Genomic DNA, 27950 nt, shown 5'->3' with positions numbered 1-27950 from the left:
ATGTCCCAGCCGTCCCCAGCTGATGAAGGCCCCACATTTGAGCACCTCTGGAGCTCGCTGTGAGTGGGGTGTGCTCATTCCCCATGGGGGCGTTCAGAGGCAGCAGTGGCTCTGTGAAAAAGACAAATTTCCTTTTGCATCCTCTGCTTTCCACAAACCACTTTTCCACCTGGCAAATTTGGCTCCCTGGTTTCAGACTTTGCTCATGGCATTCCATTTGCCACATCTGTGCCATGGGTAGCAATGCTCCAGGACAGCATGGGGACAGTGTCAGAGCTCCCCTCAAGCTGGAACCCTCAATTCCAAAATTAAACATCTCCCAGCCCCACCAGGACGTTTGCAAGCCTTCTGGCCTTTGAGCCTCATGCTCTAATCCAAGGGAGAAGGATTGTGCTTCATTTAATCTTCCTTCCTTGGTCCTCTCACGTAAAGGCATCCCAAGGTGACAGATATGCTGGAGTAGCTGGGTGGGTGCAGAATTTCCTGCACCTACAGCTCTGCCAGGTGGAAATAAAAGCAGAGGATGGAGAAAGAAGTTGGGAAAGAGACGAGGTTTGGGAAAGGAACAAGGTTTGGGAAAGGGACGAGGTTGGGGAAAGGGACAAGGTTGGGGAAAGGGATGAGGTTTGAGGGGACTGTGAGTTTCTGGGGGTCGGTGGTGGTGGCACAGGCTGTGCTGGAGAGCTGGGGGATGACAGTGCCCTCACCTCCTGCCCAGGGAACCAGACAGCACCTACTTCGACCTGCCTCCAGCCAACCCCAGCAGCAGCAATGAGGTCTCCAACAGCACAGAGGTCACCATGGACGTGTTCCAGATGAGAGGCATGACTGACTCGGTGATGGTGAGTGTGCTCAGAGAGCAGGGACGGGCACCTAAGCCGGGCACATCCTTGATTTCCCTGCAGGGATGAGCTGGGGGCTCTGGGGGAGAAACCAACCTTGCTGGGGCAGGGTTAATCAATGGCACAAGGGTCAATAAAATCGTGGGTATTTATTGTTAGATAACATCAGTGCAGGCAGCAGCGGGGCAGGAGCTCTAGCTGAGTACCAAGTGTCATTCGCTCCGGGACAAAAGCCATTTGTGAGCTGCTGCAGAGGCAGAGCTGCTGGAGGGACACTCTGTGCTCTCAGCACAGTCCCAGGTCCGTGCTGCTGCCCTTCCTGACAGAAACCTTTGCTTCTATCTGAGACAAAGTCTCGGAAAAGTATCAGGGCTGTGCGAGGCATCCCGGCTGTTGGGCGTGTTCAGGGATGCTCCCGGCTCCTGGCTGCATCTCCCTCCAGAAAATCTCTGTTTCCCTGCGGAAAATCACTGTTTCCCTCCAGAAAGTCGCTGTTTCCCTCCAGAAAGTCGCTGTTTCCCTCCAGAAAGTCGCTGTTTCCCTCCGAAAAATCGATGTTTCCCTCCGGAAAGTCGCTCTTTCCCTCGCTGACAGCTTGCCTCCCCTCCCCCAGAGCCTTTTCCCTCGCTTTGCGCTCGCTTTCCCTCCCTTCCCCGGTCCTTCTCAGCGGGCAGGAGCAGGGCAGAGTGCTGCTAATTGTGCCTGTGCCCCTCGCTGAGCGAGCATCGCCTTTCCCCTCGCTGATGCTGTCAGCAAAGCTGAGCCCGGAGCAGCCTGGGGCGAGCGACAAGAAGGGCTCTGGACCAGAAGGGCTCTGGTAACAGGATGCCAACAGCCGGAGGGGAAGGCAAGAGAGGGGAGGCACCACCCAGTCCGTGCTGATTCCTGCTGCTCTTGGCACACATCGGTGCCACATCAGTGGTGCTGGTGCTTGGTGGCACTGAGCAGGTCACCCCAATGCTGTGTCAGGCATCTATCCCTAAATATATTGCTGTCTGTCCCTCTAGATATCCATCCATCATCCATCCATCCATCCATCCATCCATCCATCCATCCATCCATCATCCATCCATCCATCCATCCATCCATCCATCCATCCATCCGTCCATCCATATCCATCCGTCCATCCATCCATCCATCCATCCATCCATCCATCCATCCATCCAAAGACAGCTCCACATCTCCCAGACACAGAGCTCTCGTAGAGAGAGCCCTGCCTGCTCAGTGCCAGGGTGGACAGCTCATTGTGCTGGGGACAACTGCGCAATCCATCCATCCATCCATCCATCCATCCATCCATCCATCCATCCATCCATCCATCCATCCATCCAATCATCCATCCATCCAACCATCCATCCATCCATCCATCCATCCAACCATCCACAATCCACATCTCCCACACACACAGAGCTCTCCGCCTGCCCAGAGCCAGGGTGGGCACCTCATTGTGCTGGTGCCAGCTGCCAGCCCAGCAGGTCTCCAGTTCCCTGTGGCTGGAAGAAGCTTTGGGGAGCTTTGGGGAGCGGGATCCAGGCAGGTTTGGTGGTGGAGCTGGACCCCTGCTCTCCCTGCAGCGGGAATGGTTGGTATCGCCCAGTCCATCACTGGGCAAGCTGGGGCCTGCCCTGTGCTTTAATGAATAGTCATGAGGGACAGAAGGGGTGGGCCCCGTTTTGTTGTTGGATGCAGCGAGTTGACAGAACTAAGGGAGATGAAAAAAGCACAAAAAAAAAGCCAACAGACGGCGGCACACGGACGGGCAGCCAGAGCAGCATCCCTGGCGCTGCCCCGCTCCCGCTCTCCTCCCTCTCCTCCCGCCTCCCCTCCCTGCCCGGCGGCCGGCCCGACCCCATGAGTCCCGTGGCAGGAGCCTGCCCCGCGCTCCGTGAGCCCCGAGACAACTAAAATGCTCTACATCAGCGACCCGATGCAGCATTTCACCACGGTAGGTGCTGCTTGCTTTGCTTTGATGCTCTGCTTTGAGTTATCCTCCACTTCTGAGATACCTGACCCGGCTCTGCCTGGGTGCTGGATGCTCCAGGGGATGCCCCAGTGCACTCCTGTCCCTGTCCTGCAGCTGCTGGAGGAGCTGGAGCTGCTCCAGCCCTGTGTTGGTGCAGGATGCTGCAGCCTCAGCAGGCACTCGCTGCTCCTCTTGCTTTGCCCCATCTGCCTCTTGCAGAGCCCGAGGTGGGATTTAAAGCTCAGGTGCTGAGGGTGCAGGGTCCCTTAGTTGTGTGTACAGGTGGGAAGGGGCTCAGGCAGAGCATCCATCCATAAATCACACCCAAGATGTGAATTAAAGCTCAGGTGCTGGGTGTGCAGGGTCCCTTAGCTGTCTATGTACAGGTGCGCCAGAGCATCCATCCATAAATCACACCCAAGGTGGGATTTAAAGCTCTGGTGCTGAGGGTGCAGGATCCCTTAGCTCTGTGTGTACAGGTGAGCCAGAGCATCCACCCACAAATCACAGCCAGGGTGGGATTTAAAGCTCTGGTGCTGAGGGTGCAGGATCCCTTAGCTCTGTGTGCACAGGTCAGCCTGAGTGTCCATGCAAGGAGCATCTGGAGGTGCTGGAAGTGTCTGAGGAGATCTGGAGGTTCTGGACACCTCCAGCACCACTCTGTCATCCCAGCTGAGCCCACACTGCCTCCCCAGGCAGGCTTCCTTCCCCTGGTGGAAATCCCTGGGAGGGCAGGGCAGGTGAAGCTGTACCTGTGCTGCAGGTAATGCATTTCCAGCCCTGTGCTCAAGCACTGAGGTTGTTTCCTTAGGGAAAAGGGATTTGTGTCTGTCCCTGGGATTCAGAACCGTCCGGCACAGGCACAGAGGGAGCTGGAGATATAAGGAAATCTCTTAATTCCCGATTTTACCTTAAGTCTGTTGTTACCAAGCCTGTGTGTCCCATTGTTGGGGCTGTTCCATGGCAGGTCGTTGCTGCAGTTGTGTGAATAATTATCCCTGTGTGTGTATGTACATATTTACACACACACACAAACACTCCTGCCTTCAATGCATCTTTTAGGGGAATGTTTCCACAATTTCATCAATTTTGAGCAGCAAGTCTGGGGTTTTGCCTGCACACCTGACTCTGGGTCTCTCCACCAGCAGATTCCCAAAGTCTGGGGGCACTCAGAGTGCTGATTTTGCTTTGTGCTGAGGCAGCCCAGCCTGTCAGAGGTGACACCCTGGGTCTCACATCTCACCATTCCTCCTGAGGGAGGGTTTTCTCCCACCCAGAGCTCGGGATGCTCCATTCTGTGGTGGGTCCCCATTCACCTGCCCATTCACAGCCACATGAACGCTCCTGTCCCTGAGCATGGGGGCAAAACAGCTCAGCCCTGATACTCCTGGATCAGCTGAGTATCATCCTGATACTCCTGGGTGCTGCCCCATCCAGCAGCAATCCCTTTTCCCTTGCTGCTGTTCTCCTCAGCTTTTCTTGTGCCACCTCAGTGTCTCTGCAGCAGCTCCATTTCCCAGTTGGATGGCAAAAGCTTTCCTAATGTGCCTTTTTTTGCCAGAGTTTCTGATAAGTTTTTCTCTCCAGGTGAAGCCTGGATTAAGGAGAGCTTGGCTTGTCTTTGGCTGGGCTATTTATAGAGCGGCGAGGAGGAATAGAGGGATTTAGGCGCATATTTTAGGGGAGAAAATGGCTGGATGCGTAAAAGCAAGCCAGATCTTGTTCGGCATTCCTCCACTTAGTCACAGGCTCCAACGACCTTGTGAGAGATGCAGGCAACAGGAGAACTTCCCTGGAGAAGGATGATTGCCTTTAAAACCATTCCACACCGGAGAGGGTTGGGTGAGGTTGGGATCCCAAGTTAAAACACGTTTTCCTGATTCCTGAGCCGTGAGCCTCGCAGCCCTTTGGAGAAGGCTGAGCCTGCTGGCTGTGCCCACGGCTGTTTCCACAGCTCTTGGGCTTCGCAGAGCTGCTCCAGAGGGTGCTGGGGACAGGGGTGAGGGCAGTCCATGGGTGCTGTGTCCCTGCTGAAGTGCTGGGGTGACACATGGCAATGCACCCGACGCTGTGCGTGGTCACCGGCACTGCCTCTGGGGCTGCGGGGTGAGAGCAATCCAGGAATTGCAGATTTCTGGGGGAAAAAAACCCCGAGAATTGCAGATTTCTGGGGGAAAAACCCCATCCCCTGAGCAATTCGGGAATTGGAGATTTTTGGGGGAAAAAACCTGAGAATTGCAGATTTCTGGGGGGAAAACCCCATCCCCTGAGCAATTCGGGAATTGCAGATTTCTGGGAGAAAAAAAAAACCCAGAATTGCAGATTTCTGTGGAAAAAAACCCCGAGAATTGCAGATTTCTGGGGGAAAAACCCATCCCACTTCATCTGGGAAACAGTTGTATTTGAGTCTGATTTTCTAAGGAAATACTAAGATTTCTTTAGCCACACAGCTCTTGGGAATGTTGCTGTGCTTGGGTAAAGGAGCTGCCAGCTCTTATTGGAAGAATCTGACAGTAATTGATCAGAAGAGGAATAAGGAAAAAATTGTAAAAAGTCATGATTTGGCCCAACAGGTCTGGAATAGGAGCCAGGACCTGCCTAAGTGTGTCCATTTGCCCTGTGACCTTGCTGCAGCGCTTTGCATCGCAGCCTCCTGCTTTGTAGGTTTGAGGTTTAGCCCAAATTAGGGCTGGGAGCAGCCATCCCGCTGGAAAACAGCTACAAACCACTGCTGGGGAGTGATGTGGGGCTGTGTGTGTGTGTGTCCTGACCGGTGAACACACCAGGGACAGGCTGGAAAAGAGGGTGGGAAATGGGGAATGGCCGTGGCCATGGAGCGATGTCGCGGCCAGGGGTTGCTGCTCGCCTTGAGGGTGGCTTCACCGAGCTGTGGCACTCTGGCTGCTGGAAGGGACAGAGCCCTGCGTGCAGGACAGGGCTGGCTGCCACTCCTCACCTGCAGCTGAACATTTCCCACACCTGAGCAAACCCTACCACATCCCCCTGCCCTCTCCCCACCGCCATAAACGTGGCTTTCCCAAGGCAGGTGCTCCAGAAACCCGGGATTGGGGCACCTCGCTGGATGGAGCAGCTCAAAGGGGGTGATTTAAGCACGCGGATTTCATCCCTCACACAAGTGGCGACCTGTCAGAAAAGCCGAGCCACCCAGACCAGCTCCTTTGCCTCCCCTCCCGCAATGCTGGCCCTTTAAGGAGGCTGTAACAGGACACCCAAGCCCTGCAGAAAGGTGCCTGAGGTTTCCCCGTCTCTAAACTGGCTGGTGTTTTCTCTTTTTTTTTTTTTTTTTTTTTTTTTTTTTTTTTTCCCTCCTCCCCTTTTTCCCTTCCTCCAGTCCCAGTTCAATTTGCTCAACAGCAGCATGGATCAGAGCATCGGCAGCAGAGCAGCCTCCACCAGCCCCTACAGCTCCGAGCACACCTCCAATGTCCCAACGCACTCGCCCTACTCGCAGCCCAGCTCTACCTTCGAGGCCATGTCCCCGGCGCCCGTCATCCCCTCCAACACCGACTACCCCGGTCCCCACCACTTCGAGGTGACCTTCCAGCAATCCAGCACCGCCAAATCGGCCACCTGGACCGTGAGTTTTGGGGTTTCTGACTCGCTTTGGGGAGATGCTCAGCGCGGCCGAGCGCGTCGTCACCGCGCTCAGGGTGGTGGCATGGGGAGGTGACACGGGATGGAGCCACCACTGATGGTGACTTCATGGGCACAGGTGGTGGTCTTGGGAAGGGAAGAAGCTGGAAATATCCCTGCTTGCTTTCCAGGGTGTTTCTCCCAAAGGGGAGTGAAGCACAGTTGGGATGTCACTTCTCTCCTGGCGATTTCCTAAATTTGGGTAAATGTCCTCCGTCCTGGGGAAGTACCTGCCTTGTTCTCACAGCGCTTCCCAGGGTGTTTCTCCCAAAGGGGAGTGAAGCACTGTTGGAATGTCACTTCTCTCCTGGCGACTTCCTAAATTTGGGTAAAAGTCCTCCAAAAATGAATGTCCTGGGAAAGTACCTGCCTTGTTCTGACGGCGCTTCCCAGGGTATTTCTCCCAAAGGGGAGTGAAGCACAGCTGGGATGTCACTTCTCTCCTGGTGATTCTCTAATTGTGGGTAAATATTCTCCGTCCTGGGGAAATACCTGCCTTGTTCTCATGGTGTTTCCAAGGGTATTTGCCAGCGGGTGCTGTCAGCAGTGAGGCCGTGGGTGAGAGGGACCTTTGCTCCTGTCCGTCCCCAGCTGTGCTGTGACTGCCATTTACAGCTGTGCCGTAAAATGTCATTTACAGTCCTTCTCCATCCCGGATTAGAGGAGTAACTTAATCCCTCCAAGTCATAGCAAATAACCGAGCAGGATTTTAAGTGCAGCAGGTTTTGATGCCCGGCGATGTGGCTGCACAGGACGGGAATTTTATGGATTTTAAGCACAGCAGGTTTTGATGCCCGGCGATGTGGCTGCACAGGACGGGAATTTTAAGGATTTTAAGCGCAGCAGGTTTTGATGGTTTTGATGCCCGCAGGGGTGGCTGCACAGCCCCTGCTGTCTCTTGGGATGCAGATTTGCTCCTCTGCTGCTCCTGCTGCCCGGCACGGGACAGCTCTGCGAGCAGGGACCCAGGGGCCGGGCAGAGCACAAAAAGCTGCTCTGCTTTTTGTGGCAAAAAAAAATTCTCAGCCATGCTGCTGGCTCAGCGTGGTGTTTTTAAGGACTTGTGGCCAGTGGCACCAGTGTCAATCCCGCAGCGCCTCTGAGGGAGCTGCTGACCGTGCCCAAGCGGGTTTTCTCCTCCAAGCAGCACTGACAGAGCAGGAAGGTTGGGATGGGACGGCTGACACCCCTCAGGAGCAGCAGAATTCCCTCCGGGGCTGCGGTTTGACATTGCCATGGAACGGGCAGAGCAGCCCAGCGGTGTTTAATGCCCGGCTGTGATAATGACCTTTGTTTGCGGAAGGTGGCGGGTTAAATTGCCAAGACAATCGCTCCTGCCTGGCAGCATCCCTCCTGGATGCTGCGGTGCAGGGACACCCCGGGCAGCGGCCGATGGGATGGGATGCTCCCGGCTGTGCTGGGAGGATGCGGGACGGGACGGGCTCCGGCAGCTCGGCAGAGCTGGGGCTGTGTCCTGCCGAAACCAATGGGTGCTACAGCGGGAAAGCAGCAGCGATGGGGTGTTTGAAATCAGAATTCCCGGCTGGTGCAGTCCAGCAGCTTCCCCTGCTGCTTCACGGGACCGGGGACTCGGGACAGCGCCGTGGCTGAGCGCCCTGCCCTCGCAGGAATGGTTAAATCTCCATTCCATTCTTTCCACTTTCTCCCCTTGCGGCATTTCATTAGGAAGTGAGTAAAGCGGAATCCTCGGGCAGGATGTGATTCCAGCCCGCTCCTGTCCCTGCTAGGGGATGGATAACTCCTGTCAGCCGCAGGTAAATCTGCACAGGAGCTTTCCTTTCTTCATTCCCGTCCTAAAGCTCCCGATGGAAACCGAAACCAGGACTGCAGCATGTGCTGTCCTGGCACGCAGGGACGGGGGCCAGAACGTGCCCGGTGCTCTCCTGCCACTGTCCCCAGGTGGAGTGGGATGGTTTTGGGGTGGAGCAGAGGCAGTGCAGCAGGGCTCCCCTCCTGGGAACCATCCTGGGATCTTTCCACAGCTCTAAAGGGAGCTCAGGCTGTCTCGCATCACCCTGTGCTGACTGTTCTCCTCTGGCTGTGTCCCACTGGGAGCTCGGCTCACCAGGACAGAATGTGGCTGTTTTTCCCCAGCCTCTGTGGGATTCAGAGCCGGCAGTGCCACACGGTGCCCTCTGAGCCTCGGGGGGACAGCTGGACCCGGGAGCTGCCCGGAGAACACGCTCATTCCATTCCAGGGGTGGCTGGGAGCATCCATGGAGCATGGAGCCACCCACAGCTGCAAGGAGGGGTCCTGGGAAGGGTCCGCAGTGAGGATTTGAATGCCTGAGTTGACTTTAACACTTGTGAGGACACTCGGAGGTGTGTGGCTCTCTGAGCCACAATGCTGGCGTGGCTGCATGCCCCAGAGCAGGTTGGCAGCAGGGCCGGTGCCCACCTGCACTGGGGCTGAGCCTGGTGGAGAGCAGCAGTGGGGTTGGCAGCATGGGGCACCCTGGAGAGCACAGGGGGTGTTTCATTTGCAGCAGTGATTCCTGCAGGATTGCCAGGGATGGGTGCAGCATGTTGGGCTTGCCAAGGTGCCACATGAGAAATTGTCCTGCTGGTGTGACTGCCTGTCCCTCCTGGTGTCCTCCTGGTGTCCTCCTGGCTGGGGCTGTCACAGGCACGGTCAGGGCTGGAAGATGAGGCCAATGCCTTCCTCCAACTCACTGTGAGCTCTGCAGTGCCACTGCCACACTTGAGAGCTCATCCTGGTTTAATGGGGAAAGGGGCTCAGCAAAACAAATGTGTTTTGTGTTGTCAGTGAACTCACAAATAACTCTGTGTGAGCTTCCACAGGAGCTGGGCACACACACCTAAGGTGAAGAAAAGCCATTGGGGAATGCAGGGAAGAGAAGGGGAATGTATGGTCAGCAGGGCTGGGCACAGAAAGGGACATTTGACAGAGCAGTGATGGCCACACCAAGCTCAGCAGCACCAACCATCCTGGTGCTCTGCTTTGGGGCAGCACTGGGGAAGAACCAACAACCAACCCAGGCTGTTCCTCCTGGGGAAGCCTCGTGGCTTTTGAATACTCTGAGCTTTTCTGCACCCAATAATCCATGCCAGGGTGGTTGATCAATTGCCACCAACACTGACCACGAGCTGGGCAGAGCCATCACTCTGGGCAGCATTTTGGAGCAGAGAGGGCTCTGCTGCACTGGAAAGACTCTTAGCTGAAGGTCTCCTGCAATTTGGGGTTGAATCATGGAGGATCTGGCCACAGAAAAGGAAAGGACAGCTGGTGAGCAGGCAATGCCAAGACAAATGGTTTGTGTGAATCAGCCTGTCAAAAGATTTGGCATCGTTTTTTGATATAGTCACGAGTTTTGGTTGATGGAGGTGTGTAGCCCAATGGCCTCCTGGTTTTGAAGGGTTTTGACTTGAATCCCTCTGGGAGACCTGGCATTACCCATTCTCCCTCTCCTAGAGCTCCTAAGGGCCAGCTGAGCTGGCCCCTGTAGGATGCTGGACAAATACTTGCTGTACAGGGCTGGGCAAATCAGTGTCAGTGTCCACACATGGTGCTCCTGCCCACCCTTCAAACCCTCTATTGACAAAACAGCCTTGGCCTGGGATGGAAATGTGAAGAAAATGAACAGTTTGGAACAGATGCTCTGTAGAGCAATACCACAGAAATGTTCTGCATGGAAGTTCCCCCCAAGAAGAGCAAGGGGGCTCGATGGTGGTGTACCCAGGAGATGGTTCCTGATAGCAGCCAGCTCTTTCATCTAATAGCAAAAGACAGAATGAGATCCAGCACTTGGAAGCTGAAGCCAGGCAAATTCAGACTAGAAACAAGGAGGTTTATTTTTTATTTTTTTTTTAGCAGTGAGGATAATTAACCATAGGAACAATTTACCAAGGAATGTGGTGGATTCTCCCAACTCCTGAAGGATTCAAATGAGGAGTCTGCATATCTCTCCAGAGATAAGATGTGCTTTAGCAGACACCCCTGACTCAATGCAGGAGGAGGAGGAGGAAGGGGTCTGAGGGTAGCAGTGGGAGCAGAACATCATCAGGGGTCTGAGGGCAGCAGTGTGGGCAATGCAACCAGAACATCATCAGGGGTCTGAGGGTAGAAGTGAGGGCAATGCAACCAGAACATCATCAGGGGTCTGAGGGTAGCAATGTGGGCAGTAGGAGCAGAACATTATCAGGAGTTTGAGGGTAACAGTGAGGGCGGTGGGAGCAGAAAATCATCAGAGGTCTGAGGGCAGCAGTGAGGGCAGTGGGACCAGAACATCACCAGCTGCTCTCTCTTCAAAATGCTTCAAAATGCTGATTTTCTAATTTTAGAAAAGAGATGAATGGAGAAGGGTGAAGCCTTGGGACTGGCATTGCCCAGCTCTGTCCTGGCAGAGGGACTCTGAGCAGTGATGGGTGTGACATTTGTGTCCCCATCCCTGGACAGCAGCACCCGCTCTCGCCCATCCTGCGGGAAGCCCCCCAATCTGCTCCCACCTCCCTTTTCATTTTTAATGGCCTTCTTATCGCAGGGAGCAGCGGCCAGATGCCGAAAATAAGCTTTTCCCTGCGGTTGGAAGCCCCCCTCGGGCAGGCAGAGCCCGGGGAGCTGCGCACGGCAAGCCGGGGCACGCCGGCATCCTGCCCGGCCCCGGCGGCTCCGCTGCCCGGACACGCTGCAGCCCAGCGCCGTGGGTTTCTCGCCGCAGCCCCTCGCCACGCCAGCCAGCTGGTAACTGACGGATAATTAGGATTTTTCTCAAGTCAGGTTGGCGGCGGAGCGCTGTTCGCCCGTGCCGGAGATGCGGAGGTGTTAATGGGGTCTTTGGCTTCCCGCGGCCGGGCTGCAAAGGGACGTGGGGGCTCCTGGAAGCGGGAGGAGATGGACAAACCTCCGAGCAGGCAGGCAGGCAGGGAGGGTCTCTGATACATCCATGGGACTACACCCGGGGTTGTCTTGTTGCTGTTTTGGGGAGCAAAGAGCCTGCGAGGGGAAGGCTGGACGGGAGGAGAATGCATCTCAATCCACGCGTTCTCCAAAGCCATGCTCGTCCTGCGCTCAGGCTCCGTCATTCACAGCCTAAATGGTGAACAAGGCATCCAAAAAATAGGAGGGCTCCAAAAGATGTTGCCCACAACCACTGCATGCCTCACCATCGGCAACCTCGCCCTAGCAGGAACACCAATCCCGGCAGGGTTCTACTCAAATCATTGAAAGCCTAAACACATCCTACCTAAACACCTGAGCCCTTCTTCTCACCCTTCTAACCACACTGTTCACCACAGTGTACATGATCCTCATGACTGTACTAGTACAGACCGGCTCTGTTTGAATTCCGCCCTCAATTCCTGCTCCTGCTCCTGCTCCATGGATGGCTGTCCAGCAGTCACCCACAGCAAACCAGTCTGCATGCCAGTGCTCAGCCAGGGGGAGATGGCAGAGTGAAGCTGGCTCCACTTACTTGATAGATCTTGCAGCTGGAGCATGAGCACAGAGGAGCTGAAATGCTTTCTGTGGTCCTGACTGAATGAGGAGGATGGGAGGAAGGTTCTCCCCTTGCTGGCCACTGTCTGTGGCTTTTTGGGGTAGAGGCAGATATGAAGAGGAGGGAAAATTCTTCAGGAGCATCTCTGTACCACAGACCCCCTCTGCAAACTCTCTCTGGCACCTTTCCATATCCCAGGAAGGTTGCTGTCCAACAGACATGGCCTGGACTTGATTTGGGCAGAAACAGCTGGGGACACCCTGAGTCCCATATTTTGATATTTTGGTGTGCCAGAAGCAGGAAAGCAGCCTCAGCACCAAGCCTGCTCCAGAGCCCATCGAAGCCAACCACTGGAGGCTTTCCACCAGCTCTCTCAGGGTGTGGATGAGGCTCCAGGAGCTCCAGACACAATGGAATTAAGAAAAAAAAGGCAAAGGAATTCGGTGTGTGATGTTCCAACACGATCCCGCTATCAGTTCCACTATCTCCAACGTGTCTGGTATGCACAGGTCAAGGGAATGGCTTCCTGGCAGTGCTGCTCCATGGGGAAGGAGAGGTGGGAGAGGGTTGGGAGCCCTGATCTCTGCTGCATGGGAGGGGGAAAGGATGCTGGTGTGCCCTTGGCAAACCCACATGCTGCCTGTGCCCACCTCAGCAGTGGCTGAGAGAGGGCAGAGGGGCAGCCCCTCCTGCATGGCACAGCCCCTCCTGCATGGCACAGCCCCTCCTGGGATGCTCCAGAGCCCGTGGTTTCCCCCTAAATCCTGCTCTTGCTGTGCTGGTTTTCCCATTTCCTTCCCAGCAGCAATTCCCAGCCTCCTTTTCCCTCCCCTCTCCTCCCAGCCTGCTCCCTGCACCCTTGGCAGTGTGAGCAGCCTCCTTGCTGGATTTGTGGCTTCCTTTTTTGAGTGGGAGGGAGCTCTGGGCTTGGCTTGGACAGGGGATCTGAGTATCCACCACACAGAGGGAGTCAGACCTAGCAGGAGAGATTAAACCCTCAGAGTGCCAGCGCTGGATCAGCAGTGAGTGAGAGAGATCCCCACTGGAAGTTATTTTAAGGATGTGCTCACTGGGGAAGGCAGGGAGAGGAGTCCTTTGGGGATGAACCAAGGAATTTTAATTAGCAGTAATGGCATGCTAATTAAGGTAGAAGAACACAGGCTGGAGCACAGGGAGCCTCCCTGTGCTGCTCTGCTGCAGAGCCCTGAGATCTCAGCGGTCTGTAGGGCTGAGGGATCTGTAGGGACAGAGCTGATGGTGCCTGGGGTGATCAGGGGGCTCTGCTGAGTGCCTGGAGACCCTCTGTGCTGGGCACAGCTGGTGGTGGCTTGGTGGCATCCCTGTGGCCATCACTTCAATCCATCATTATTGTGGCACAGGGAATGGGGAGATGGGTTTTGGGACATCCCTTATGGCCATCACTTCATCATTATTGTGGCACAGGGAATGGAGATGTGGGGAGATGAGTTTTGGGACATCCCTATGGCCATTACCCCAACCCATCACTGCTGTGGTGCAGGGACTGGAGGCACAGGGAGGTGAATGTTGGGACATCCTTTTGGCCATCACTTCAATCCATCATTATTGTGGCACAGGGAATGGACACATGGGTTTTGGGGCATTTCTTATGGCCATCACTTCAATCCATCCTTATTGTAGCACGGGGAATGGAGACATAGGGAGATGGGTTTTGGGACATCCCTATGGCCATCACTTCATCATTATTGTGGAACAGGGAATGGAGATGTGGGGAGATGATTTTTGGGACATCCCTTATGGCTATCACCCCAACCCATCACCGCTGCCATGCAGGGACTTGGAGGCACAGGGAGGTGAGTGTTGGGGCATCTCTACGGCCATCACTTCATCATTATTGTAGCACAGGGAATGGAGATGTGGGGAGATGGGTTTTGGGACATCCCTTATGGCCATCACCCCAATCCATCAGCACTGTGGTGCAGGGACTGGAGGCACAGGGAGGTGAATGTTGGGACATCCTTTTGGCCATCACTTCAATCATCATTATTATGGCACAGAGAATGGGGAGATGGGTTTTGGGGCATTTCTTATGGCCATCACTTCATCATTATTGTGGCACAGGAAATGGAGACACAGGGAGATGGGTTTTGGGGCACCACTTATGGCTATCACTTCATTATTGTGACACAGAGAATGGAGACGTGGGGAGATGGGTTTTGGGACATCCCTTATGGCCATCACCCCAACCCATCAGCACTGTGGTGCAGGGACTGGAGGCACAGGGCACCAAGGTACCTCTTAGAGCCATCCTCAGGGCAACATCCCCCTGTTCAGCCCACCTGTGTGCTGGACAGGTACCTCAGGCCCCGCTGGACACTCCCCTCTCCTCTCAACCACCAGTCGCACTCAACCCTGCCTCGTAGTAAATGAGCAACAAAGTAGCTCGGGGAGGAATTTCCAGCTCAGTGAGGAGTTTACAGGCCGGTGATTAAAAAATAGTTATTAAAAAAAAATTAGACAGAGAGCTAGAAAAAAAAAAAAAAATAAAATAAAAAATTAGCTGTGCCGCCGGCACGTCTTCCAGGATCTGCCGTAACAGATTCGTCCGAGCCGGTTAACGGTATTTGCGGTTTGCAAGATGCTACATGTCTGGGGAAGATGACAGACACGTTATTATCACCTCTCGCCTGAGATCTGCCCCAACCTGTCCCAGGATGCAGCTCTGCAGCTGCTTGCTGGGGAGTGCAAGGAAATTAGCAGCCGGAGGCAGCGCTTTTCTTTCTCTCTCTCCCTTGCCAGGCCAGTGGCTTTATTGGGGATCCATTGACTGCAGTCCCGGACACGTCTTGAGTAAAGCTAATGAGAAGGCTGGAATGTAGGAGAAGAGGAGGAGGGGAGGATTTGTGGAAAAAGCAATTGTTGAGCAAATCATTTCCTTCTAGAGGGAAAGGAGGCCTTGGCTGCGCCTTCCCCAACAGGCAAGTCTAGACGCTTAGGTGTCAACAGTTGAAGATAAATAAGATTTTATCGGCTCCAAATCTGTTGGGACACATCCTCCTAGCGGTTCTGCTGCCCAGGGACGGCCAGGCGAGATGGACTTGGCCAGGAAGGCTTTCCAGCAGAGGATTCAGGTTATTTTTTGTGTGAGGCTGTCAGCATCCATGGGGAAAATCACCTCTCCCTGCTGATTTCCTGCATGGAGAGGCAGCCCTGGGGCTGAGCAGCCTCTGGAGCCATCTCCTGGTGCTCTCTCAGGGTGAGCAGTGATGGATGCTGAGGCTCCACATCCAGGAGCCGTTGTGGGGCATTCACTCAGTGGCATCTTGTGGTGTCCAGCACATTTCCTTGGGGCAGCAGCACCAGGATAACCATGGGGAAGCCTCACAGTGGCTGGTGGCACCATGGGGTGACTGATTTATCTCCTGTTCCATCTGGCAGTGGTGCTGCATGGTCTCATCCCACCCGAAAAGCAGCTGCATTTCAAACACATCCAAAGGCCCTTTGTGGTACCAAGCTCTTGGGGAAACAGAGCTTAGAGATTATAGGTTGCTAGGAGTTAAATAATTTGGTTTTTCCATTTTTTTTGCTTATTCCTGGTACTCTGGACAGACAGCAGTAGCAGGGAAGGGACAGAGACAGAGCTGGCATCACAGTATCAGCCCAGAAATTGGGGACAACACTGCAGGAAATCCCAAAGGAACAGAGGTTCTGTGTGTTTCCATAGGCTCCCAGGGAGATTGTCAGTGCTGCTGCTGCTCTGTGCTGGTTCAAGCAACCCAGCACCCACAAGCCACAGAAACCATTTGTGTTCCTCAAACACATGCTAATGCTCAATAACAGACAGTCTCTGGTGTTTTCCAGGAACAGAGGTGACCTGAGTCCTAACATAACCAAGGAGACAGACACCAGAGGTCCCCAGGGTAGAAAAGGGTGTGGAGACACAGACAGGAGATGCCCAGAGCAGAACATACCCTGGCTTCTTTGTAGGTGTGAAAGAATCCTGGAGCTGAGGTCTGGACATGTCAGGGGGAAGGGGTTCAGGTGCCTCGAAATGTTGTTGCTATGCCTGGCAGCAAGCTGGCCACAGCTCAAGTGACCTGAGCTTTGGCTGTGACCAGCTGCCATGTCCTGAGAGGTCAGTTTGTCTAAACCCTGCAGAACGGGAAGGATGTGGGTGAACAGACTGAGGTTCCCCTGTGCAGGTGGCAGGAACACAGCCGTGGCACACAGAGAGCCAAGCAGCAAGGCAACCATGCTGGTTTGAGATTAAATCCCATCATTTTGATCTCTGGACTCTGCTCTGCCACTGCCTCATGTCACGCTTGAGCAGCACGTGGTGCCTGTGGTCCCTGCAGGGCGCTGTGCAGGGTATGGCTGTGCTGGGAGGCACCAGGACCTCAGGTGATGCAGCAGAGATGTGCATGAGGCTGATAACTATCAAATACAGATAACAGAGGAGAGAGATGTCTGCTCAGGGACACTCTACACAGTGCAGGTTTTACTGTCCTCTACAGAGAGTGTGCATTGCCAAGCTGGGCATGCAGAACCTCCTGGCATCCCAAAAACACAATGCTGGTTGTGCTGGTGGCCAGGACCAGAACCTTCTGGAACCCCAAAAACACAGTGCTGGTCGTGGTGGCCAGGACCAGAACCTCCTGGCACCCCAAAAACACAGTGCTGGTCATGGTGGCCATGAGCAGAACCTCCTTGTGGCATCCCAAAAACACAATGCTGGTTGTCCTGGTGGCCATAAGCAGAACCTCCTTGTGGCATCCCAAAACCACATTGCTGGTTGTGCTGGTGGCCATGAGCAGAACCTACTGGCATCACTAAAACACAATGCTGATTGTCCTGGTGGCCAGGAGCAGCCTGGCTCTGTGAGACCTCTCAGCCCTGGCTGCAGCTGGAGATTGGCACAGGACGGCTCCACAGGGAGAGGAATCAGCAGCACAGCCTGGACTTTTCTTGCCCAGAATTATCAGCGGGGAGTTCCTTAAAAGAATAGTTTGTTATTGTGGAGGGATCTTTGAAGGCGATCCCGGAGCTGTTGGGACATGATAAGGTTATCAGCAGAGGCAAGTCTGCACGGAGCGGCCGCCTTCCCCCTGCAGGGCATCACTCTGCTATTTAACAGAGATTTATCCATGTCATAACATGGTATAATGAGAGAATTTGTTACCAAAGAACTTGCCATTATGCACCTCTGCTCTTCCAGAGCAGTTATAGTTCCCAGGCATGTTGAGGGCTGCCCGGGAATGTCTACATGAAAAGATCCTTTGACAGGAGTTGTCAGTATTTTAACACCTGGCAAGGAAGAGCCCCTCCAAATAACCCTTGTTTTGCCATGGTGGCTCCTCTAAATGAGGGTGTTGAACCCCATTTTGTGGTGGGTGAGTGGGTCCCATGGGCTGCAGCCACATGGGAGTTTCCAGCCAGGCAGAGCAGAGTCACCACGTTGTGAGTGGAGCCCACACTTCCAGCTCAGCCCTGAGAATCCCTGAGAATCCCTGCTGGGGATGCAGGATCACACCCAGGAAGCCAAGCTGGCCATGGAGTCAAGGTGTAGTCAGCATCATCCGGTATGAGTGCAAAATTTGGGGATTTCTGTAGGGGTTTCCGAGCATCCTCTCTTGTTGGGTGAGTCCAAGTGCCTGCAAAAATAAGGATTAATCTTGTTGTCAGGTTCAAGTGCATGTTGTACCTTTCAGCCACCACCCTCCAGTGACCACGGCATCCTTCTGCTCCCCCAGCACTGAGCAGGATCTGATCTTGGGACCCCCAGGACACCCCATTGACCAGGTTCTGATCTTGGGACACCCAGGACACCCCATTGACCAGGTTCTGATCTTGGCACACCCAGGACACACCACTGATCAGGTTCTGATCTTGGCACACCCAGGACACCCCATTGATCAGATTCTGATCTTGGGACACCCAGGACACATCAGCTGAGCTGGTACCTGCGGCTGGCCACCACCAGTGCAGTGCTGGAGGAGCTGCAGGAGCTGCTGCTGTTTGCCTTGGCAGATCCTCTGCCCTTTATGTCTTCCCAGAGACCACCTTAATGAGACAAACCCAGATATGGTTTCTGTTTTTTGCCCTGTTCCTGTCCTCATGGTGGGAGCAGCAGGACTGGGAGATGCAAATCCTTCTTGCCTGACCCACAGCTGCACTGGGACATGTCACAGCCAGGAAAACTGGGGACTGAGCCATCACTGAGCCCCTGAACACCCTCCAGCCCTGTGCTGAGCCCCTGTTTTGGGCAGCCCCAGCTCAGGAACTGCCTGGCACAAGGAGAGTAGAGCCTGCCCTTGGCACACCTGTATTTGGATGGCTCAGGACAAGCTTTAACATCCCCACAAACGCTCTCTGCACGGTGGTATTTTTTTGGCACCGGGCGCTGTGTTGTGGGGATGAGATAAAATACCTGGAGCAGGAACATGCCCTGCCATGCAGGGATGGGCTGCTCCGAGCACAGGGGTGGGCTGGTGTACAGCAAACACATTCCTTGCGAGGTGGAAAACAGCGTGGCACGGCTGGGGTGGAAGGGAATTGCACATCCCCACAGCTGGGCAGTTCCTGGAAGGTGAAGGACAGGCTCTCCTTCCCCTCCTTCTCTGGAGGGGCACAGGCTGCAGCCCCCAGAGCTTCTCCCATCCAAGTTTGCCACTGAGCAAAACTCACTGTGTCCTCACGGGGAGGAATTTGGTGGCCACACACCATTTTGTGCTCAGCAGTGACTCCTGGCACTGCCTGCAGCTGCCACAGAGCATCCTCCTCCCACAGCCAGCCCAGACAGTGGTCCCCATCCTGTCCCCACCCTGTCCCCTCCATGAGCCACTGCTGCTGCAAAGGATTGAGTCAGGATCAGGGCAAACCCATCTGTGTCAGAACTCAACTCCCAGGTCCTGCCTAATCACTGTGACAGTGTTAATGGCATCAAGCATGATTTGCTCAGGCTGTGGTGTGTCAGTGCTCTGAGCGCTCCGTGTGTTAGAACAGACTCAGGATTGTTTCCAAAACGGGCTGAGTGATGCATGAATGAGGGTTATGGTGATTTCCAGTGAGATTCCCTCTGTCTCAGTGCAGTGGTGCCAGAGCCCTTGCCCATCAGGGAAACCCTTCCATGCCCCAAGAGGTGGCTGTATCTGGTTTATGTGGGTGAAATTGTCAGATTCCAACATTTCCAGGATAAAGGGAAGAGAAGGAAGTTCTGCCTTTACATCAGAGCAGCAGAGGAAGCTGAGGTTGCATGGGGCAGCACCCTCCACCCCACCAGTGATGATGCTCACCTGAGGGATGTCTCCTGTTTTCCAGTACTCCCCGCTGCTGAAGAAGCTCTACTGTCAGATCGCCAAGACATGCCCCATCCAGATCAAGGTGTCCACCTCACCTCCCCCGGGCACCATCATCCGGGCCATGCCCGTCTACAAGAAGGCAGAGCACGTCACCGAGGTGGTGAAACGCTGTCCCAACCACGAGCTGGGCCGTGACTTCAACGACGGTGAGGGCTGCATGTCCCTGGTGTCACCACCCTCCTGTGCTCAGGATGAGCACCCTGGGCAGCCATGGCTCTAACTGCAGGTTCTCCTTGCAGGCCAGTCAGCCCCTGCCAGCCACCTCATCCGGGTGGAAGGCAACAACCTGTCCCAGTACGTGGATGACCCAGTGACGGGGCGGCAGAGCGTGATGGTGCCCTACGAGCCCCCTCAGGTACCCGGCTGCTCGTGGTGGGGACAAGGACCAGGAACCTCCCTGGTTTGGGGTGCTGGGCCCAATGTCCCCCTTGCCCTGGCACATCTGAGACCACTCTGTGCTCGTCCCCTGGCACACTCCAGAACCTGCAGGTCCCAGCCCTGTGAAGCATCCAAGAGCAGCCTGGTCTTGTGAAGTGGGATGTGATGGGATATCCCCTCCACTCCTTCCCGTGGTGCCCCCACAGTCCTTGTGCAGTCCCCTTTTTCCAGCTGGGACCATCCCCAATGTTCCCCTGCTCATCCTGCCAAAGCACCAGCCCTGTGCCAGAGGGTCCAGCCCTGATTCTTCACTCCCTGGGGATCCCAGCCTGCCTCCCCTCCTCTTCTTCACTCCCTGTGGATCCCAGCCTGCCTCCCCTCCTCTTCTTCACTCCCTGGGGATCCCAGCCTGCCTCCCCCCATCACTCCCCACTCAGCGCCTGCTCTCTCCTCCCGGCCAGGTGGGGACCGAGTTCACCACCATCCTGTACAACTTCATGTGCAACAGCAGCTGCGTGGGAGGGATGAACAGGAGGCCCATCCTCATCATCATCACCTTGGAGACGAGAGAGTGAGTGGCTGTGGGAGCAGGGTTGGGCATCCCTCCCATCGAGGGAGGGCTGGGGAAGGAACCCTCCCTTTCAGGGAGCATCCCCAGGTTTCAGAACTCAGTGCATCCCTCTGGGTGTCCAGAGTTGCTGAGGAACCCATCAGGGGGCTCGGAGACCCTGGCACGCTGCCCAGAACACCTGGGGATTTGATTGTGACCCTTGGAGCAAGTTACCAGCTTTGTATGAGGACCTGAAAGTCACACAAGTGTGAATAGTATAATAATAAAATTATCACTGGGTGAAAATGTAGGTTTTAGGATTTTTGGTATGGGGGTTATGGGGACAAGATGAAGGAACTTGGGAATGTCCAGCCTTTCTCCTTCTTCTTCTTGTTCTCCATTTTCTGCAGTGATGTTGGCACTTTGGGATTGGTTTAGAGTAGAAGTGCACTGTCTAACACAGGTGATAGGTATTGGGAATTAAGCGTAAATATGTTATACGTAGTTTGTAGTATAAAAGGACAACACAGAGTGCCTGTGGCTGCCCTGCTGAGCAGACCTCGGCTGGGCAGAAAGAAAATTTTAGAGATAAGAATTGATAAACAACCTCAAGACCAAAAAGTGAAGAGTCCAGACTCGTTCTTCAACCACACGGGCTGAAACAGAGACATCCTGCACATCTCAGAGCAGCAATTAACCACCAAAACCCGAGACTCAGGGAACGGGATGGGGCTGCCCCAGCTCTTTGCACAGCAATGCTCCCTCTGCCAGCTTGGAGAGGGGCTGGCACGGAGGGACCAGGGCCTGGTCAGATGGAGCCTTCCCCTGCTCCCCGCTGCTCAGGGGCTCGCTGAGGGTCTCTGGTGTGGTTTCTGCCCTTCCCATGGGGAAGCAGGGCCACTGACTGTGCTGTTCTCCCAGCGGGCAGGTCCTGGGGAGGAGATCCTTCGAGGGGCGGATCTGTGCCTGTCCTGGCAGGGACAGGAAAGCTGATGAAGATCATTTCCGAGAGCAGCAAGCCCTGAATGAGAGCACGGCCAAGAACGGCAACGCCAACAAGCGCAGTGAGTGCCCTGACAGGGGTGGGGGGCTCGGGACACCCAAAATCCCTGCCCTCCACAAGCCTGGGCTCAAATCCACACTCTGAGATGATGCTTTGACCTTTCTCCACTAAATCTCATAAGTTGGACCCCGACCCTCTCCTCACAAAGCCTGGGCATGGCTCTCATGGCTGGATATATAAATTCATTATTGACAATAACAAAGGGACACACCCATGGCAGGCCCCAAGGGAATGGTTACCTTTTTTTACAAAATTATCAACAAAATAAGAACTATTTAATAAACCTAAAATAATCAGAAAAAAATACCTCAGGAGAATCAGCAACATGTACAGTAATATAAACAAAAGTCTATTTCTCCTATGAAATCACCTTTCATGGCCTTCCATGTGAAGTCTTAGCCATGTATTCGTAACTTTCAAAACAGAGCTCGAAAACACAAAAAAAAAAAAACCACACAAAAAACCCCCACAAAGCCCCACCAGAATATATTTTCCAAAGCTATGATTACCTGGTAATCAAACAACTTTTAACTTACCAGTAAGCAAATAACTTTTAAAATGTTCAATGTACCACAAAAAATTTAGCTTCATAAACTTGTTCATAACATCATAATATTCCCTGTTTTGTATGATGCATAACCTGAATTTTTTCATAGAAAAGAAATGTTCTCTGATTTTAAAAAATATTAATTTTAATCCTGTCTCCCACAACTCTATCAATTCTCTTCTCCTCTCCTTTCCAGCCTTCAAGCAGAGCCCCCAGGGCATCCCAGCGCTGGGCACTGGCATTAAGAAACGGAGGCACGGGGAGGAGGAGATGTACTATGTGCCTGTAAGTGTGGGTGAGCTGCAATGGGGTCAGAAATCCATTTGGGACAGTGGTGGGACATCGTCCCCTCTGCCAGAAACACCTTGGGCGGGGGGATATGGCTCCTTAGGACAGTAGAGGCCTTGGGAATAGGAGCAAAAGCATCCATGGATGCACATGTCCAAGGGATTGGGGCATCCCAAACAGTCCCTGGCCACAGTGACAGTAGTCTGGGTGGAAAAAAAAAGGGAGCATGAGGAATTGGCCAGGTGGGACGGGAATAAAGCAAAGTCCTGGTGTTGTTCCCTCCTCCAGGTGCGAGGCCGGGAGAACTTTGAGATCCTGATGAAGATAAAGGAGAGCCTGGAGCTGGTGGAGCTGGTCCCACAGCAGCTGGTGGATTCCTACCGGCAGCAGCAGCAGCAGCTCCATCAGAGGCAGTGAGTCCTGCCCCAGCCCCTGAGACCCCCCAAAACTCCATGAGACCCCCATAGCCCCTGAGACTCCCATAGGCCCTGAGACCCTCACAGGCCCCAAGACTCTCACAGGTCCTGAGAACCTCACAGCCCCTGCGACCCTCACAGCTTCTGAGACCCTCACAGCTTCTGAGACCTTCACAGCCCCTGAGACCCTCACAGCTTCTGAGACCCTCCCAGCCCTGGAGACCTCCACAGCCCCAAAGACTCTCACAGCCCCTAAGATCCTCACAGGCCCCAAGACCCCCATAGGCCCTGAAACCCCCACAGCCCCTGAGACCCTCACAGCCTCTGAGACTCCCCAGCCCCTGAGATCCCCCCAGTCCCTGAGAACCCCCCAGTCCTCCAGGCCCCTGCAGCCTCCTGAGACCCACACAGCTCTGAGACATCCACCATCACTGAGGCCTCCATCATCCCTAAAATCCCTACAGTCCCTCAGAGCCCTGAAGCTCCTCAAACCCCTGCAGCTCCTGAGACTCCCACAGTCCCTGAGACTGCCACAGTCCCTGAGACCCCTAAAGCCCCCTCAGACCCCTGCAGCCCTTCAAGACCCTCACAGCCTTTGAGCACCTTTACTAGGGAGGCTGGATGGGCTGGGAGGGAGCTCCAGGCCAGAGCAGGGCAGCTCCATCCCACTCACCCCAGTCTGACCAGAGTGCTCTCTCCCAAAACAGGAGCCAGCTGCAGACACCTTCCTCCTACGGCCCCGTCCTTTCCCCCATGAACAAAGTGCACGGAGGAGGGATCAACAAGCTGCCCTCTGTGAACCAGCTGGTGGGACAGCCTGCCCAGCACGGCTCCAGCTCTGCACCCGGCCTGGGCCCCATGGGTACGTCCTCTGTCAGCAGGCTGGGCTCTCCCTGCTCAGAAATGGGGTTTATTACTGATGTCTTGATTTCTGGGCCCCTCCCTGGGGGTTCCCCTGTTGGGGAAAACCCTCATGGAGCAGTTCTGTGTCAGGAAAAGGAGATGCACTGAATTTTTTCGGTTATCTTATCAAAACCTCAGCACGTTGTCTACACCAGACTTTGAGCACAGGAAAAACACCCCCAAAATGATGTACAGATGTACAGATGTACAGTTTCAAGGTCTTTTAAAGTTGCCCCGTCCAATTAATTTTTAAAACATGCTTAATTTTTTAACCTATCTACCAATAACTCATCCCTTGTCTGTCCACGTAACCCAAAACTGCAGTTTTCCTTGACCAATCACCCTGTGCCACCAACATTGCAGAAAATGGAGTAAATGAAGAAGAAGAAGCAGCTTGGGACAAGGCCCAATGCCCTCTGTCTTGCCTCCATCTACTACATACCAAAAATCCCAAAACCTAACTTTCTCACCCAAGTGACATACTATTCTACTCTCTATAATATATTTCACACTTTCGTAGACTCTCATCTATCTTGAAGTCCTGGAAGTTTTCTCCATGGGTGAGGGTCAAAGCCAGTGCTTCTCTGGGGGTCAGAGCAGAAAGAGAAATATTCCCTGTGCAGGGTTCCCACAGGTTATCAGGTTTGGGTAGTTTCTAATGGGTGCATTTGTTGCCACTGCCCAGGACCTGGAATGCTGAACAGCCACCCCATGCAGAGCAATGGAGAAATGAACGGGGGCCACTCCTCCCAGCCCATGGTGTCGGGGTCCCACTGCACCCCCCCTCCACCCTACAACGCTGACCCCAGCCTCGTCAGGTAGGGAAGGCACCTGGTGTCCTGTCTGTCTGTCCTCTGTTCCTCGCTGTGTCCCTCGCTCTAACCTTCCCATCTGTCTGGCAACTGGTCAGCTGGCCACTGGCCCCAACTGAGAAATCCCTGCTGCTCCTCTCACCTGAGAAGCAGCACCTGAGCAACCAAAGCCCAGCTACCAATCAGTCAGGAACCTCCACTGCCCTCATACACCTTCCTGATCCCTGATCAATTAGAAATTAGGTACATCCTAAAGAGGGTCCTGTCCTACCTGTCCAATGGCACGTAGCTTTATGAGCTTCCCTCTTCCCCTTCCAGCAACACCTGGAAATGGCTATGTGGCTTATTTCAACCAGAAATGCATTTACAGCTCTGCAGGTTTTTCATGTTTTGGCCTTTAAAAAGACCACGGATGTTCTGACAGACCTTGGGCCAGCATCCACACAGGGCAGAGCCCAGGGCATGCCCTGATCCCCCTCCCCAGTAGCTTGAGCTCCCTCATATTGTATGAGTTCCTGAGCCAAAATCTCAGATAATCAGGAGGAAAACATGTGTAGTTTTAGGAATGAACACAACCCCACAGTGTGCTTTGACCTTAGTGCCAGTGGAGCACCCATGGAACTCTCCACATCCCCCACCTGCCATGGTCTGTCCCACAGAGATGGGACACAGCTGTTGTTCATGAGAACTTAATGCCACTTTATTTTCCAAACTTTCTCTGCAGTTTTTTAACAGGATTGGGGTGTCCAAACTGCATCGACTATTTCACCTCACAAGGGTTACAGAATATTTACCACCTGCAGAACCTATCCATAGAGGTAAATGCTTTGGGGAGATCTGTTCTTATACCACTTGTTTCCCACACCTGTTGGTCTGAAAAGCAAACCTGAAAGTGTTTTGGAGGAAGGCAAACCTGTGCCCCAGCCCCTCACACAGAATGTGTTCCCAGGATTGATGCCTGTCATTCCTGCCCCTTTGATGGTCCTTTGGAGGTAGCTATTGCTCAGGCCTTGGTGAAAATCACAACCAGTCCCAAAAACCCACAACCAATCTCAGCTTCCTCCAGACTCTCAGAAACAACAGAGATCAAAGATCCCCAGGCCAGAGCTCAGGGAGATTTTCCACCTATCACAGAGAACACAGCTGAGGTGCTGAGTGTGCCCCATATCCCACAGAGCCAGCAGGGACACCCCACAGCAGCTCAGGGAGGTTTAATCTGGTCTCACCTCTTCCCCTGCTAATCTTTAGAATGAAAGAGGCTGAAGTCTGGAATGAAATAGCCCAGAGCAGGTAAAAGCAGGAAAAAGTATGGAGAGGATGCTGGAAATACCTGTGTGTGCCCAGAGCATCATCCTCTGCTGCTGGTACCAGGGGTGGCACCGGAGCTGCTCCCCAGCCCATCAGAGGAACAAGAAAAAGGAAAACAAAAAATAATCCTGAACCCTTTGAGCCATGGAAAACCCTGTAAATCCCCGAGCTGGTGTTTTGACTGAGACAGAGCTCCTGCCCGACCCTGTTTCGACCTCATTTTGCCCCAGGCAGGTGTAGCAGTGTCTCTACCTGGCAGCTGCAGCATCCCGCAGGAGAGATGATGATTTGTCACTGGTGGCTGGGGCCAGTTGTGTAACCTGAGCCTGGTTCTGGACCATTTGCTGAACTAACTCCATGACTGCCTGTCAGCTGTCCACGGGAACGTTTAGGAATGGCCAAAACTTGTGTCAGGGCAGAGCCGTGTGTCTGAGTCGTTTGTAGCTACTAATTGCATACTCGCTGTCTGCTCCAGTTAACACTCCCGTGAGTCTCTGTGCTGGCATTAACACGGACCCCTGGCAGCTCCCCCCTGTGCTGGTGTGTGTCCTGGCACATGTCCCCAGTCTGAGGTCACCCACCTCAGTGCTGGAGGCTGGTGCTGCTCCAGCCTGCTGGGCCAGGACCAGAGCAGAGGGCATCCCAAGTGCATGGCCACAAGGATGCTCCACACGCTGCTCTGCAACCTGTGTTCAAGGGGAATGATCCCTTCCTTCCTCCCATTTCCACATCAGTTTGATGTGAATCCCTCCCAAAACAACAACAAAAATCTCCAACCTGCAAACCTGCAGTTACTTGGTTACAAACAGGAAATAACCCAGGGTGTGGTGGTGCTCACAGGGGTCCCAGGATGAGGGAAGAGATGAGAATCTTGACTCCATGTTTCAGAAGGCTGATTTATTATTTTATTATATATGATATTAAAAGAAAACGATATATTAAAACTATACTAAAAGAATAGAAGAAAAAATTCCATCAGAAGGCTAGCAAGGAATAGAAAGGAATGATAATAAAATCTTGTGACTGACCAGAGAGTCCAAGACAGCCAGACTGCGATTGGCCATTAATTAAAAACAACCACATGAGACCAATCAAAGATGCACCTGTTGCATTGCACAGCAGCAGATAATTATTGTTTACATTTCATTTCTGAGGCCTCTTCTCAAGAGCTTCTCAGGAGAAAAAATTCCTGGCAAAAGGATTTTTCATAAAATATGTCTGTGATGCCCAGGGGAGGCATCCATGGCCATGGGTGCATTGGGATGCATCCAAGGCCATGGGTGCACCATGATGGACCCATGGCCACGGCGGCAGGTCCAGCTCTGCTGTGCTGGGCTTTGCACCCATGTTTTCCCCCAAAAAACAACCTGGGCCTCTCTCCTGCTGGTCCAGCCCCATTCTGCCAGCCGTGCCTCAGCAGCGTTGTCCTTGCAGGATCTCGCAGCACTGAAGATCCCGGAGCAGTACCGCATGATCATCTGGCGGGGCCTGCAGGAGCTCAAGCAGAGCCACGACTACGGGGCCCAGCAGCTGATCCGCTCCAGCAGCAGCAACGCCTCCACCATCTCCATCGGCAGCTCGGGCGAGCTGCAGCGGCAGCGGGTGATGGAGGCCGTGCACTTCCGCGTGCGCCACACCATCACCATCCCCAACCGCGGCACCGCCGACGACTGGGCCGACTTCGGCTTCGACCTGCCGGACTGCAAATCCCGCAAACAGTCCATAAAGGAGGAGTTCACGGAGGGAGAGATCAACTGAGGGGCTCCGGATGCTGGCGGGGTGATAAACCCCCCTCCACCCCCTCAAAAATGTGTTTGCAGCCTTGGGCACCTGGAGAAGTTTAAGTTTGTTACAGCCAGGGGAACTGCGGGCCCTGAGCCAGGCAGGAGGTGCCTGCCTGGGGAGGAAACTGGAGGTGAGGAGGAGGAGGAAGGAAAGGAGGAGGGCAGCCGAGCCAGCTCAGCAGCCAGAGTGGGGTTTCTGCGTGCCCATGGCACAGGAGGCACTGTGTGGTTTGTGTTTTCCTGGAGCATCCCTCCATCCAGCAGTGTAAGGACAGCACGTTTTTCTCATCCCTGCTTGCCGTCCGTGCTCTTCGTGGTGTCCCAGACTGAGAGGGCTTTGCCACTGCAACAGACTCAGCCCTGACCTGACCTGTGCAGGGACTGGTGTGAAGCCACATCCTGCATTTCCATGGACTGCCAAATGCACCCCTTCCCTCAGCAGAGTCAGAAAAACCCTGTTTGTCCATTACCAATGTGTTCTTGTACTTAAAAGTTGGTGTATATAAACAGAATGTACATACAGTAAACTCGCTGTGCTGTAAGGAGAAAGATTTATTTTCATGTAAGCTATAAAAATTGATACTGACTCCTGAGACACTGCAGTGTCATGTAAATTAATTCCATGTTG

General features: G+C 54.0%; 1 protein-coding gene across 3 annotated transcripts; it reads left to right on the top strand.

Moving 5' to 3' along the window:
- TP73 (tumor protein p73) lies at positions 1-27932 on the top strand. 3 transcript variants are annotated; one of them, XM_058039202.1, is made up of 13 exons: positions 1-59; positions 719-836; positions 6158-6403; positions 19233-19419; positions 19513-19628; positions 20113-20222; positions 21123-21265; positions 22008-22096; positions 22388-22512; positions 23223-23377; positions 24104-24236; positions 24955-25048; positions 26973-27932. In XM_058039202.1, exons 1-13 carry the CDS (start codon positions 1-3, stop codon positions 27294-27296), a joined length of 1899 nt encoding a protein of 632 aa, XP_057895185.1. In that variant the 3' UTR covers positions 27297-27932. The 3 variants fall into 3 exon arrangements, with proteins under 3 accessions (XP_057895185.1, XP_057895186.1, XP_057895187.1); XM_058039203.1 differs by lacking the exons at positions 1-59; positions 719-836 and adding an exon at positions 2749-2787; XM_058039204.1 differs by lacking the exons at positions 1-59; positions 719-836; positions 23223-23377; positions 24104-24236 and adding an exon at positions 2749-2787.
- Positions 27933-27950: the final 18 nt, after the last annotated feature.

The sequence above is a fragment of the Melospiza georgiana genome, chromosome 22 (genome assembly GCF_028018845.1).
Source record: "Melospiza georgiana isolate bMelGeo1 chromosome 22, bMelGeo1.pri, whole genome shotgun sequence".
NCBI classification, from domain to species: domain Eukaryota; kingdom Metazoa; phylum Chordata; class Aves; order Passeriformes; family Passerellidae; genus Melospiza; species Melospiza georgiana.
The sequence above is the reverse complement of the archived record's forward strand: the minus strand, read 5'-3'. Positions and strand labels throughout refer to the sequence as shown.